The 13,143-nt window shown below is 39.9% G+C and overlaps 1 protein-coding gene across 4 annotated transcripts; it reads left to right on the top strand.

Annotated features, from left to right (window-relative positions):
• The first annotated feature begins 2,691 nt into the window (after positions 1–2,691).
• On the top strand, positions 2,692–11,524 carry ZNF181 (zinc finger protein 181). Of its 4 annotated transcripts, none has more exons than XM_037819508.1 (5): positions 2,692–3,122; positions 3,799–3,873; positions 7,583–7,703; positions 7,955–8,053; positions 9,010–11,524. In XM_037819508.1, exons 2-5 carry the CDS (start codon positions 3,865–3,867, stop codon positions 10,464–10,466), a joined length of 1,686 nt encoding a protein of 561 aa, XP_037675436.1. In that variant the 5' UTR covers positions 2,692–3,122; positions 3,799–3,864; the 3' UTR covers positions 10,467–11,524. The 4 variants fall into 4 exon arrangements, with proteins under 4 accessions (XP_037675436.1, XP_037675438.1, XP_037675439.1 ...); XM_037819510.1 differs by having other exon boundaries at positions 2,693–3,122; positions 7,955–8,041; XM_037819511.1 differs by having other exon boundaries at positions 2,695–3,122; positions 7,958–8,041.
• Positions 11,525–13,143: the final 1,619 nt, after the last annotated feature.

Raw genomic sequence — 13,143 nt, 5'->3', positions numbered from 1 at the left:
GGAGAGCACTCAGGCAGTCCTTGCAGTGTTTCAGATGAGAAATGAATATGAAGAAATGACAGCTGATATATACATCTCAGAGAATGATGGAGGAACATTATATTCTTTTGGTGCAACTGAGGAAAGAAGCAAATGCTAACAATGTCACCCTGTTCTCCTCACTCAAGGAATATGAACTGGGAGGATGTCTTGGATGACCCTCGTTGGTACAGACCACCAGGGCCTCAAGAGATGCTCCAGGGGAACCTCTCAGGCTCTCAGGTTTTCCTGCTGGAGGGTTTCTTCAATGGCAGAGATCCACCAGCAGCTCATAGGAGAGGAACCTCAGCCTCTGCTCATTGCGAGTGTGGCCCTCAGTCACCTCCCAGCACAGGTGGCCTACAGCCCCACCTACTTGCTGTTTCCCCTCTACAATTGGGATATTGACATGTTTAAGTAAAAATCTGAACATAAACCAAATGTTCCCAAGGGGAGATTGCTTAAATATGTTACAATCCCTAATATGAAACACTATGTAAATTATAATGATAATGTAGATTGTATATTGCTAAGACTGTAAGACATTCACAATGGATTGAGTGGAAAATGAATATTAAAAAATACATGTAATATAAATCTATATTTGTTAATAAATCTTCCAACAAATTAGTATGTTAAAAGTCACTCTACAAGGGGAATGACTGAGTTATCTACATATTTTTCCTAATGTCAACCATGAAATAACAAACTAAGCTTCCAGGCAACAGAGGCAGTTTTGGGGGTCTTAGAATTGCAATTTGGGGAGCACAGATTCAGGTAGCAACACAAATTGTGTCCCATCTTGGGCATTTCTAGGCAAGGGTTTTTAATGAACAAGATTAGAGAAGTTGTTTGTGGCTGGTGGATATTTGGGGTACTCCAGTTTTCCTTCAGTTTAGATAGTTAACTGGGTTCTTTATTTTATGGTTTGTTTTATGGCATCTGGATGTTCTTGGGGTACTGAGGAACATTCTCTCAAGGCTTTGCGAATTTTGGCAGTTTGTGCTACCTAACCAAGATCTGCACAAGAGTAACCTACAGAATTACCTCCTAACTGCCTTTTAAATCTCTTAGCCACAGTAACTATATTTTGTTTCATAACTTTTAACATGACCAACTACTGATCAAACATAGGCACACCTGATACACCTTATTTAGCTCACCCTTCAGCTTGGTGTCATGTGATATACAGAGAATGTGCCAGGAACAAGGACAAAGATTCTACTAGAAGTCAGAGTGGGAGTTTTTGCCTCTGGCAGATATACATGAATTTCCATCTCCCTGGAAGCGACTGTTCTGAAACTTCCCCCCGAATCGTCAATATTTCAGCACCAACATGAGCTGGCCTTTCTTCTCCCAAATTTATGCTCTAATATGTGCCCTTGACCAGATAAATTCCAATAGCAAAATCACTGCTTGTAAATGCCACGGAACAGACAAGGGAAAGTAACCATTGTAATAACAAGTAAAACCTCAGTAGTCAGTGGTTACAATATGTTTAAAACTGGCTTACTTACATTTACTCTAAAAATGTAAGTAAAATAAAATACAACACAATAAAAGAAAGAAGGAAGGAAAAGAAAACCCAAATATACACCAGCAGTAGCTGTTGGCCACTGCTCTGGCCTATGTACAAAGATGTCCGGCTACCCTCTGGGTGAGCTGGGCAAAGTCAGCTTAAGAGGTTCTTCTGAGGACAGAGGCAGGTCAGCTCTGGGGGTTCCCAGAGAAGTGTATTTCCAGGATGAGGGTCACTGTCCTCAAAGCACTCACTCAAGTACATTATCTCCAGGTCGCCTGAGCACATGTAATGCACATCTGAGTGGTAGCCATTTGTCCCATAGCGATGACATTTCTGCATGAACTTCCGGGAAATGGCATTACCTGGAGGGCTATCTGGAGCCACCAGACCATCAAAACAGGGACAGCCCAGCCGCAGTGAGGCAGGATAGAATAGGGCATTAAAGCTGTGGTCCCTGGTCTTCTATTCAGCTTCAGAAGAGTTAATGCAGACCTGGGAACTTCTCCTGGAACAAAAAATTCCCCCAAAGCTCCACCCCCACCCCCCCAAACCATAAAAGCTTGTAAAATCAAGGGCCCAAAGCAAATTCTTAATGACAGAAAGCATAGGGTCATAAAGGTTGTTAAACATCTACCCAAAGACAAATCTTAGATACCCGAGAGCACGTCACAAGTTCTAATAACTGCTATAACTATCTCCTCCTAGAACAAAGAAGACACCAGGTGTTCAAATGTCGAGATAAGAAAATCACTATAAAACTTTCCTAAATAACAAGCTAACCCACTGCCACTCAGTGCATGCTTCTCCCTTTAACGTGTCCGCGTTATCTTTTTAACATGTATTCTTTCTCTCTCTTTAATAAACTTGACTACTTATTCCTACTGGCCCCTCGCCTCTCTGAATTCTTTCCACAGACAGTCCCGAACCAGGAACGGGGTTCTGCCTGGTACTGGTTCCAGCAGGGAGCGTGTTACGGCAGGGCACTTCGGGAAATAAAGTGCCGGACAACTGGGCACCAAATAACCAAAGGAGCCAGACTGTGTAGCTGAGTGAGATCTTGCCGCTAGCAGAAGCCAGTTGTTGCTTAGCAGCTGCACAAGTGACCCGGAATATCTTGTCGCAGTCGCAAGATCTTCTGGGAAGTGTAGTTCTGTGGTTCGACACCACTGTCCTTACAATATATAGCTGCCCTCGACTCTGTTAAGGATAGCGCCCCGAAGAGGGCTGTCGTTCTCGGCACTTTGCGTGCGTGTCCTACTTTACTCACTCTGTGACCACGGCTGGACACTGTAAGTTTTCTAGAAAGCCGAGACCAGTGTTACCGCGTTGCGCGAAGCCCGCGCTGCCCCAGCGACTTCTGGGAAACGTGGTTTTCCTGAGGGGCGCCTGTCGGCGGCGGCGGCGGTAACTTTTGTCCCTGACGTGGGGGAGTCTGGGAATTGTCCGTGCGGGCGCTGTCCGGACACACCCCGCGGCAGTTTCGGGTCTGGCTGCGGACAGCTGGAGTTCGGGCGCACTCTAAGCCGTGCGGTTCCCGGGAGAGCGGCGGCCTTGTCCGCTCACCAGCGACCCGGCGTGGCAGGTACGCGGAGGCGCCGGCTCTGGATGCCCGGGTGTTCAGGGGGTCCCCCGCTGGGGCTTCGGTGCCAGTGGAGCCTCGCGGCGCCGGTGGGGTCCCGACCTCCGAGGATTCCGACAGGCACAGGTTCCGGGAGGATGGCGCGTGTGCCTCAGGCCTGCGGATCCCGGGCGCTGGCCGTGGCCGCCAGAACCTTGCTGGTCCCAGGGTCTGCCCCGCGGTGTCACCAAGACAAGGCCTTAGCTTCTCCGGGCCTCTGTGCCCTGTTTCGTAAAAGGGGAGTAAGGACGGTGCCTACGCACTCAGCGCGGGCGTCTTTTACAACTGTTACTCTGTAATCCAATCCTGACGTTTTTTGCGAAGGGCTTCAGTAGTTTCAGTTTTCTCATCGTTTTTTGACAAGAAATCACGTATAATGTCAGTGCCCGTCGCGCCGAGTGGTGAAGATAGAACGAGCTTATTTAATGTTATTATAACTGTTATTTTGTCGGTCTGTTTCCTCTGTACAGAATGGTTGATTTACACGCAGGTAGTGTCTGGTAAGTGGTAGTTCAAGGAAAGATTGGAGCCCCAGAGTGATTGATTCCCAGGGTGCTGTTGCATGCAAATGTGACAGAGCTGCAAGGTAAGCCTGCTGCTTTCCTGACTGCTTTTTCCTGCCCTGGCTCTGCTTTCTCAGGACACTGCCCTTCTGTAAGACAGGAACTTGGAAAGTGGACTGTGTTGGCTGTTGGAAATTGCAGTCATGTCCCAGGTGAGTGAGTATGTTCCCAAATCTTGCTGAACCCCCTTTTTCTTATCCGAAATCTAGCGTGTTTGTTTAGCCTCTCCTGACAGTTCCCACCTATCAAAGTCCATTTAGGATGTGCATCTACAGTTCCTTTTATTATAACAAAGCTCCCCCATAGGAGAGCTCCAAGTGTTGTCCTCCTCTCTCAGTGCTTCTTAGTTTTCTTAGTTTTCTATTAGAAGTCCTTTAGAGGCTTGAATCAGAAAAAAATTATTGTAATTCAAAATTTAAGTTTGGAATATTAGGTTATTTGCTTTATAGTTGTCAAAGCTGTGTCGTGTGGTTTTAATTAATGGTATGTATATATCATTCCAGTTGCTCAGGTCAAAAAGTGTTTGGAGTCATCCTTGAGTCCTCCTTTTCTCTTATAATCACTTCAAAACATAAACAGAATCTGATCATTGCCACTGCCACTGCTACTCTGGTCCAAGCCATCTGGATTACTGCAGTGGATTGCAGCTAGATTCCCTGCTTTTGCTCTTATACCTTTTCAGTCTTTTCTCAAAATAATTGTCCCAGTGATCCTATTGTAACATAAAATCCTGTCATTCCTCAGCTTAAAGCACTTCAGTGACTCTGACACAAAATAGAAGCCAGAGTTCTGCAATGACCTATAAAACTTTGTACAGCTAGGCTCTCTATTGCCTCTCTGAGCCTACCTTCCTTCTGTGCCTCGGTGTTCCCTGTGAGCTCCAGCCACAACACAGGCCACTGCCTCGAGGCCTTGGAGATTCCTGTACGGTCTGCTCATCTGCTTGAAATGTTTTCCCCCATATATGCACAAGCTTTCGCTCTCACCTCTTTCATGTCTTTGCTCAACTCACTCTGTAAAGCTTCCCTGAACACCTTTTTAAAATTGCAGTCACCTTCTGTGGTGCATCACTTCTAGTCTTCCATCATTGCTTTATTGTTTTCCTTAGAATTTACCACTCACTAGCTGATACACTATACGTTGAATGTATGCAGCTTTGTTTCCTCCCACTGGACAAGGACTTTTTAAGTAAAAATTAAAGGGCACTAATCGTCACAATCATTCATTGATTGGTTTTCTAAGAAAATAAAATAACCCCGTTAGGAAGAACCTTTCATGGGGTTGTATGTACACTGACATGCAGTACTTTGTGATCTAGTGCATTGCTGTCTAACAGAACTTCCTGCAGTGATGAAAATGTTCTATATCTGTGCTGTCCAGTACAGTAGCCACCAGCCACATGTGGCTGTTGAACACTTGAGTAATTGAGGAACTGAACTTTTTTTATTTAATTTTAATTTAGCTTTCTATAGCCAAATATGGCTAGTGGCCACTGTATTGAACAGTGCAGGACTGGTGGGAAGTATGAAAGCATTAAAAATGAGGAAAAGTGCTAGGATAGATTAAGTACTTTGGGACAAAGATGAGTGAATGCCTTAGGTTGCTCAGGTAATTGAAGAGACAAGTAACCCCTGTGAAAGCAAGGCTGGTGTGGGTTTTGGTGCTACACAGTATCAGGAAGGCACGGGTGGAAGTGAAGTTAAACTGAATTAAGAGAACACCTTGAACATAGGTAGAGACCTAAAAGGGTCTTTCAGGGAACTCAAAACTTTTCTAAACCAGTGGTTTTACAACCAGAGACAATTTTATCCCTCTTGCTCCCACCTATAAGTGGTATTTGCTAATGTTTAGAGACATTTGTGGTTATCACAAAGAGAGGGTGGTGCCACTAGCATCTAGTGGGTAGAGGCCAAGATGCTGCTCAACATCTTGCAATCACAGGCCAGCTCCCTACCATAAAATGTCAATAGTGTCAATGTTGAGAAATGATGATCTAAAGAAAAATAAAGGGCACAGAGTATCTATTGCTGAAATTATAAGGGTTTTCTTCAAGCTGTTAATATGATTGCATTCATTATTATGTTTTTATCAAAACTTAAAACATGAAGTATCTTTGCATTGGTGGAATAAAACAGTGTTTTATACATTTAACATATTATTCATTTCTCATTTGGTTTATCAAGTGAGATTTGTAAAAGCCAATCATTTTTAAACCACTGTGGAAAGTAGGCAGAGATGGAAAAATTTTCAGTTAATGTGATGAGGCTGGTGCAATCCAAATACTTGTGTAAGGGTAAATACAAATCTAAAGAAACTGAATTTTTCCTGGTGCCAAAGAACCCTCCCTGCCCTGTGTTTAGAGCATTTCCTTGAGAAAACTTATAATTGTTAATCCTGTTGGAGATGCATGTAAATCTTTTTAAAAGCCGAATAAGCCTCTTGCCTATTTTACAACCCAGTAATGTCTGTCTTAAGGGCCTTTGGAGCCACCTCTGAAATGGAAGCATCAAGGCTCTTCTCCTATCTTCTTGCCTCAATAGGAGTTTAGCATAGGCACCCAGCCCCAAGTTATAACTACTTGATTGTCATAAAGATGCCAGAAGTTTTATTTTTCCTTTGGATAAAGGCAATTAACGAACACGGATGGCCACTCCAATTACCATGTGAATTTAGATGAACTGCGTATAGCAAATGGTGCTGTCAAGTTCTGTTACTTAAGGACAAATTATTGTTTACTTTGAGAACATGTATATGATGGATTGAATCTGCCTGGCTTTATAAAAAAATGAGATTTCTTTCTGTTTGCAATCTCATTAACAAATTACCTGTGAAGCACATCACAGTCTGGTTTAATGCTTATTCAATAAAAAAAATTTTTTTCTCCATTTGTGGGGAGAGAATATTCTGGGTTGCCAAGAGATTTGCTTTTTAATTATTTCCACAACACGTGACAAAGATAAATTCCCCCTTTGTAACCAAAGACCAGTGTCATTCATAAACATACATGCAAAATTTCTAAATAATGTATTTTTATTGATTCAACCACTCTTGGAGAGAAAAAATTAGTACAACTAAGAAATGTCTATTTCAGCAATGAAAGATTGTTACAATGCTACTTTCAATGCATCCATTTTATGCACATATAAGCTAATATTGTAATTTAAGCCTTTTCTAAACTTTTTCTATTTTGAATAATACTGTGAATGAGTTCTGCTGAGAGGAAATCTCTAAGTATATCTATAAACATTTCCTTAGCTGTATTCTTTCTTTTCCTTGAGCTGTATTCTTTCTTTTATTCTTTGCTCTTATTTTAAGGCCCTATTCAAGGACTACCTAAGGCATGAATCTTGCCTTCAGTGTTCTTGCCCAGAGGTCTCAGGTTATTTTAATTATTGAATGACTATCAAATACAGGGTTTTAGTATACACCATAAATATATATTTCCTTTTCTTTGTAAATTAATTATGTGTCATTTTTTTGTTTTTCCTGGACCTTGAGCATCTCAGTTGGGAGACAATTGATATAACCTCAATTTTTATTACTTACCTGGCACAACTCAGCACTTGACTATATGCTGTCAAATATTGAATACTGGTTTTTAAAAATTTGTAGGGTTTTATTCTCTTTGATCAAATTAACTCCCTGAGCAAAGCTTTTACATCTTCTCTCACCCTTATCACATAAAAAAAAAAAAAGGCACAGATTTTTTTCAATTATTATGTGACTTAGATCAAATTCCTAATCATTTTCAAAGCTCTGAATTTTGTTGCTTTTTTTCCACAACCAGAGTAATTTTACGCCTTGTCCAGTGACAGAAGAGACCTGGGCCATGGTTGAGCCTAAATATGTTTGCCATTTCAGGTGACATTTAATGATGTGGCCATAGACTTCTCTCATGAAGAGTGGGGATGGCTAGATTCTGCTCAGAGGGATTTATACAAGGATGTGATGGTCCAGAATTATAAGAACCTGGTCTCTCTAGGTAAGGATGTCTTTCCCTGTGACTCCTGGGGGAGGTCTTTCTTCTGCCACCTTGAATTGCTGGGGATCCTCCTAAGTAAGCAGCTGAATTTCTGTTCCAAGTTCCCAAGGAAAAGTACAGCTCTATTGTCTCATGCCTGAAGCTTATCTTCCCATTTCAAAAAACATCTTCAACCCTCCTTTGGTCCCTTAGTAATGGCTTCTCTTCCCTGAGGACTACAATTTAAACAAGTTCTATATTTTTCCTGTAAGCAGGTCTTTCCATACCTAAGCCATATGTGATCACCTTATTGGAGGAAGGCAAAGAGCCCTGGATGGTAGAGCAAAAATTGTCAAAAGGTATGTTTCCAGGTGAGTTATGGTGAATTAGGCAAAGGAAGTCTTTGTGGTAAAGTTAAAGATGCTTGTAGAAAGTGTGAAGGCATTGTAGGATGCTGCAGGGATACTATCTTTAGAGATCCTAGATGTAAAGGAAATTGAGATTCTTCAGCTTAGACTCCAAAAGGATCATTCCTCCACCTCCACTTACTATCTGCCTGTGTTACTTATGTCTTGAAATAAAAAGTCTGGGCATTAACTATCATAATAATTCAAAATGATATTTTATTTGAAACAATATGGCAAATTATTCTTTTCCAAGTCTAGTTTAGAAAAAATATGCTGATGATTTTAGGCTAAGAAAATCTGCCAATTAGACAGAAAAATCACTTTTCCTCCAAAGCTGAACTTCAGAGAATAAATGTGAATATAAGTGTTAGAGGATGTAAGGAATGTATAAGTTTCCCAGGAACAGAATTTCCTGATGTCCAATAAATAACCATATGGTTTCACAGACCCTACATAAACTCAGCTTCAATCTTTGTGAGTCATAAAGGGCATTTAGATTATTTTGCTGTTGTTGTAATTGTTGCTGTTTAATGCAATAAATTCTGCATTTTAAGCATATTAATCTGGCAGCAAAATGAGATTAATTGAAGGTAGGGGAGCCAAGGCAGTGGTCTTTCACATGAATATAGATACAAATTAATGGCTTGCAATCCAGAATCCCATCCACATTTTCTTTATGATAGTTTCATTTTTTCACATACTGATTGCCTATGTTTAGCCCATTTCCCATATCCCTCTCTGTTCCTGCCCCTTTAGCTATCTGTATTTTCTGTGCTTCACTTGAGCATTCTTCAGAAATCATTGAAACATATGAGAGTTGTCAGAAGCATGTGTTTTCTGGAGGCCTTATTTTTATCTAAAGAAGTTTCTTTTCAAGAGGTACAGAAAAAGCAACATTTTGCTTTCTTGATATATTTCAGATTGGGAATCAAGATGGGGAAACAAGGAATTATCAACAATGGAGGATATTTATGATAATGATTCATCCCAAAGGGTAATTATAGAAAAAATTATAAAAGAAGGTCTTGAATGTTCAAATTTTAACAAGGACTGGAAATATATAGAAAATTTAGAGGGGAAGCATGGAAATCAAGTAGAACATTTCAGACCACTGACACTCACCTTCAGTGAAAGCCCCACTGGGGAAAATGTTTACAAATACAATACATTTAGTAACATCTTCCACTTAAAATCTATCCTTTCTGAACCACAGAGAATTTCTTCTGAAGGAAAATCACATAAATATGATATGTTTGAGAAGAACTTACAAAAAAAATCAGTTATAAAAAATGAGAAAATCAATTATAGAAAGCAACTTTTGAATTCTAATGAAAGTATGGCAGCCTTCAGCCAGAGCAAATCTCTTACCTGTCACCGGACTTATAATAGAGAAAAAATCTATACATGCAGTGAATGTGGAAAAGCCTTTGGCAAACAATCAATCCTTAATCGCCACTGGAGAATTCATACTGGAGAGAAACCCTACGAATGTCATGAATGTGGGAAGACTTTTAGCCATGGCTCAGCCCTTTCTCGACATCAGATAAGTCACAGTGGAGAGAAACCTTACAAATGTATTGAATGTGGGAAGGCCTTTAGCCATGTCTCATCACTTACTAATCATCAAAGCACTCACACTGGAGAGAAACCATATGAATGCATAGAATGTGGGAAGTCTTTTAGTCGTGTTTCACATCTCATTGAACATCTGAGAATTCATACTCAAGAAAAACTCTATGAGTGTCATTTATGTGAGAAGGCCTTCATTCATAGGTCATCTCTCATTCACCATCAGAAAATTCATACTGGAGAGAAACCTTATGAATGTAGTGAATGTGGGAAAGCCTTCTGCTGTAGCTCACACCTTACTCGACATCAAAGAATTCACACTGTAGAGAAGCAATATGAATGCAAGAAATGTCTGAAAGTCTTTAGTAGCCTCTCATTTCTTCTTCAACACCAGAGTATTCATACTGAAGAAAAACCCTTTGAATGTCAAAAATGCAGGAAATCCTTCAACCAGCCTGATTCATTGAATCTGCATTTAAGAAATCACACTAGATTGAAACCTTATGAATGCAGTATATGTGCAAAAGCCTTCAGTCATAGATCATCACTGCTTCAACATCATAGAATTCATACTGGAGAGAAACCCTATGAATGTATTGAATGTGGGAAAACCTTCAGTTGTAGTTCAAACCTTACTGTACATCAGAGAGTCCATACTGGAGAAAAGCCATATAAATGTAATGAATGTGGGAAAGCTTTTAGCAAAGGCTCAAATCTTACTGTCCATCAGAGAATACATAATGGAGAGAAACCTAATAGCTTGGTAAGTGTGGAAAGGACTTTAGGCCATATGAATCACATTATGTGAGAAATCATACAAGTGAGAAACCAAATGAATACAGTATTTGTCATAGTAATGCTAGCCATCAAAAATTTATATTATAGGAAAGTCCTATGAATGTAGTGAATATGGGAAAGTCTTTAGCAATAGTGCAAACCTTAAACTGCCCATCAGAGGGTTCATACTGGAGAGAAACCATATCAATGCAATCAGTATGGAAAAGCCTTTAACCAGTATGAATTGCTTAATTGACATAAATGAATCCACATTGTAGAAAAACCCTATACATGTAACAAATTAAGAAAGACCCTAGGCAATAGTAATCCCATTAAAAGCATGTAGTAATTCATACAGGAAAGAAGTCCTATGAATAAATAATGGCGAGATGTCTTTCAGTTCAAGTACATCCATATTTTATGTCAACTCACACCAGAGAAAAATTTTATGTAAGAAACATACAAAGTGTTCATTAAGAAGTCTTGTTAGACGTCAGGAGATTAATGCTAGGATGACCTGAAAGATGCAGGAAATATGTGTAAATCTTTGCCATGTAGCTTTTAGTAAACATAGAAATCCACAGGAGAGCAAACCAGCATGTAAATGAATATGCATTTCTAATAGTAGTAATTTTACTCAAAATGAGTCCTACATAAAAATTACTTTTAGCTAATGAGTATGTAAAGATATTCGGCCACCCATGGATGCAGTAAATATGATAAAGTTGAAAACCGCAGCTGCAAAAGTGGTATGAATAAAATTCTTGGTCTCTAATAAAATCGTGTTGTATAAAATGATCTCTCTCACTGTGACTTACATTTCTTGCAAAAATTTTCACTATTTTCCTCTTGAAGAGTTGAGATTAGCCTTACTATAGATTTTAGTGGAAGACTAGCAAATCTAGAGAAAAAAATGATCCAGACTCTGCTAATAAACTTTTGGTAAGGATAAGTAACAGCACATTTCTGTTCTGGTTTGCTAAAGCTACTGAAATGCAGAATACCAGAAATGGATTGGTTTTTATGGGATTATTAGGTTGCAGATTTACAGTTCTAAGGCCAAGAAAGCATCCAAACTAAGTCATCAAGAAGAGGATACTTTTACTGAAGAAAGGCTGATGGCATCTGGAACACCTCTGTCAGATGGGAAGGCATGTGGCTGGCGTCTGCTGGTCCTTTGTCCTTGGGTTCTGGTTTCAAAATGACTCTCTTCAAAATGACTCTCTCCAAAATGTTTCTGGGCTTCTGTCTCTAAGTGTCTGGGGGTCCTCTCTTAGCTTCTCTGGGGCAAACTCTGGGCTTCATCTCTTAGCATTTCCAAATGTCTTTCTGTCTGCACCTCCAAGCGTCTGGGTCTGTGTCAGTTCCAAGCTCTCTTAAGGACTCCAGTAAACTAATCAAGACCCACCTTGAATGGGCGGGGTCACACCTCCATGGAAATAATCTAGTCAAAGGGTCTCACCCAGTTGGGTGGGCCACATCTCCATGGAAATCTCCCATTCAAAAGATCCCATTCTTAATAAGACTGCATTAAGGAACCTAGTCTTTCCTGGGGTACATAACAGTTTCAAACTGGCACAATTTCCAATGGGCTTAGTTCACACATTTCAAGAAAATTTGTGGAACATCACTCATGAGCATTACATAGTACTGTGTGCTTGGATATAATAATCCAGCGGTTCATAAATTTTTTGTCAGAATCAGAGGGGCTTGTTAAAATTCTGATTGCTAAGTCCCACCTTCCAATACAGTTGGTCTGAGATGAAACCCAAGAATTTGCATTTTTCAGAAGTTTCCAAGTGAAACTAATGCTGTTTGTCCAGGAAGCATTTTGATAACCACTGTAACAATTACCAAAACAAATGCTGTCCTGTTCTCATAGAGATTCTGTCTACCAAGGGAGATGATAAATAATTTTGTAATAATTTTGAAAAGTGGTGTGAAGAACAATATGGGTTGCTATGAGGGCATCACCAGGAAACAACATAAATTTGAAAGATCAGATCAGGTTTAATTGTAGATATGCTTTTAAATCTGAATCTTATAGATGAATAATTGTATAGGACTGAAAGTGTGTGTGTATGTGGGATCATTCTAGGCAAAACACATGTTCTGTCATGTTTGCTGTGGCTGGACCCCATGGTCCACTGTCTAGTTCTAAGATCTGTGACTTTGAGGTAGTGGTGCTGGCAGCATCATTGGTAATAGGAAAAATCACTTCTCCATCCCTGGATCATTTATCCTGGGTTTACCTTGAAATCAGTAGTACAAAGGTGTCCCCATTTCTTCTCCCCCTCCCCCCAGGCTTCCCACCAATTTTGAAAGCATTAATTTCCTACAATAAATGTTTTCTTGAAATACTTGAGAGTGTTTGTTTCCTGCAATGAATTTTGACTGATAATTATGGTTTGTGCAGAGACTGGCTGCAAATATAAATTCTATGTAAGAAATTGAATAGCCTCACCTGTCTCTGTGGTTTCCTATCTTGTGACTAGAAAGCTAATGTAGATCAATGTGATTAGGAGTATATGGACACTTGTAAGTAAAAGGTGGTTCTATAGCTTATATTTCAAATTTTATTCTCAATATATTTAAGAATATTCATTCTAAGTAAATCTGAAAGTTTTCATTGTAAGTAAATTGATATTTTATTGTTTTAAAAGTAACATTTCATTGATTCAATAATCCTAGTATGGAATGGTAGGATT

This window comes from Choloepus didactylus, chromosome 27 (genome assembly GCF_015220235.1).
Source record: "Choloepus didactylus isolate mChoDid1 chromosome 27, mChoDid1.pri, whole genome shotgun sequence".
Classification (NCBI taxonomy): Eukaryota; Metazoa; Chordata; class Mammalia; order Pilosa; family Megalonychidae; genus Choloepus; species Choloepus didactylus.
Note: the sequence above shows the minus strand (reverse complement) of the source record. Positions and strands in the feature narration are given on the sequence as shown.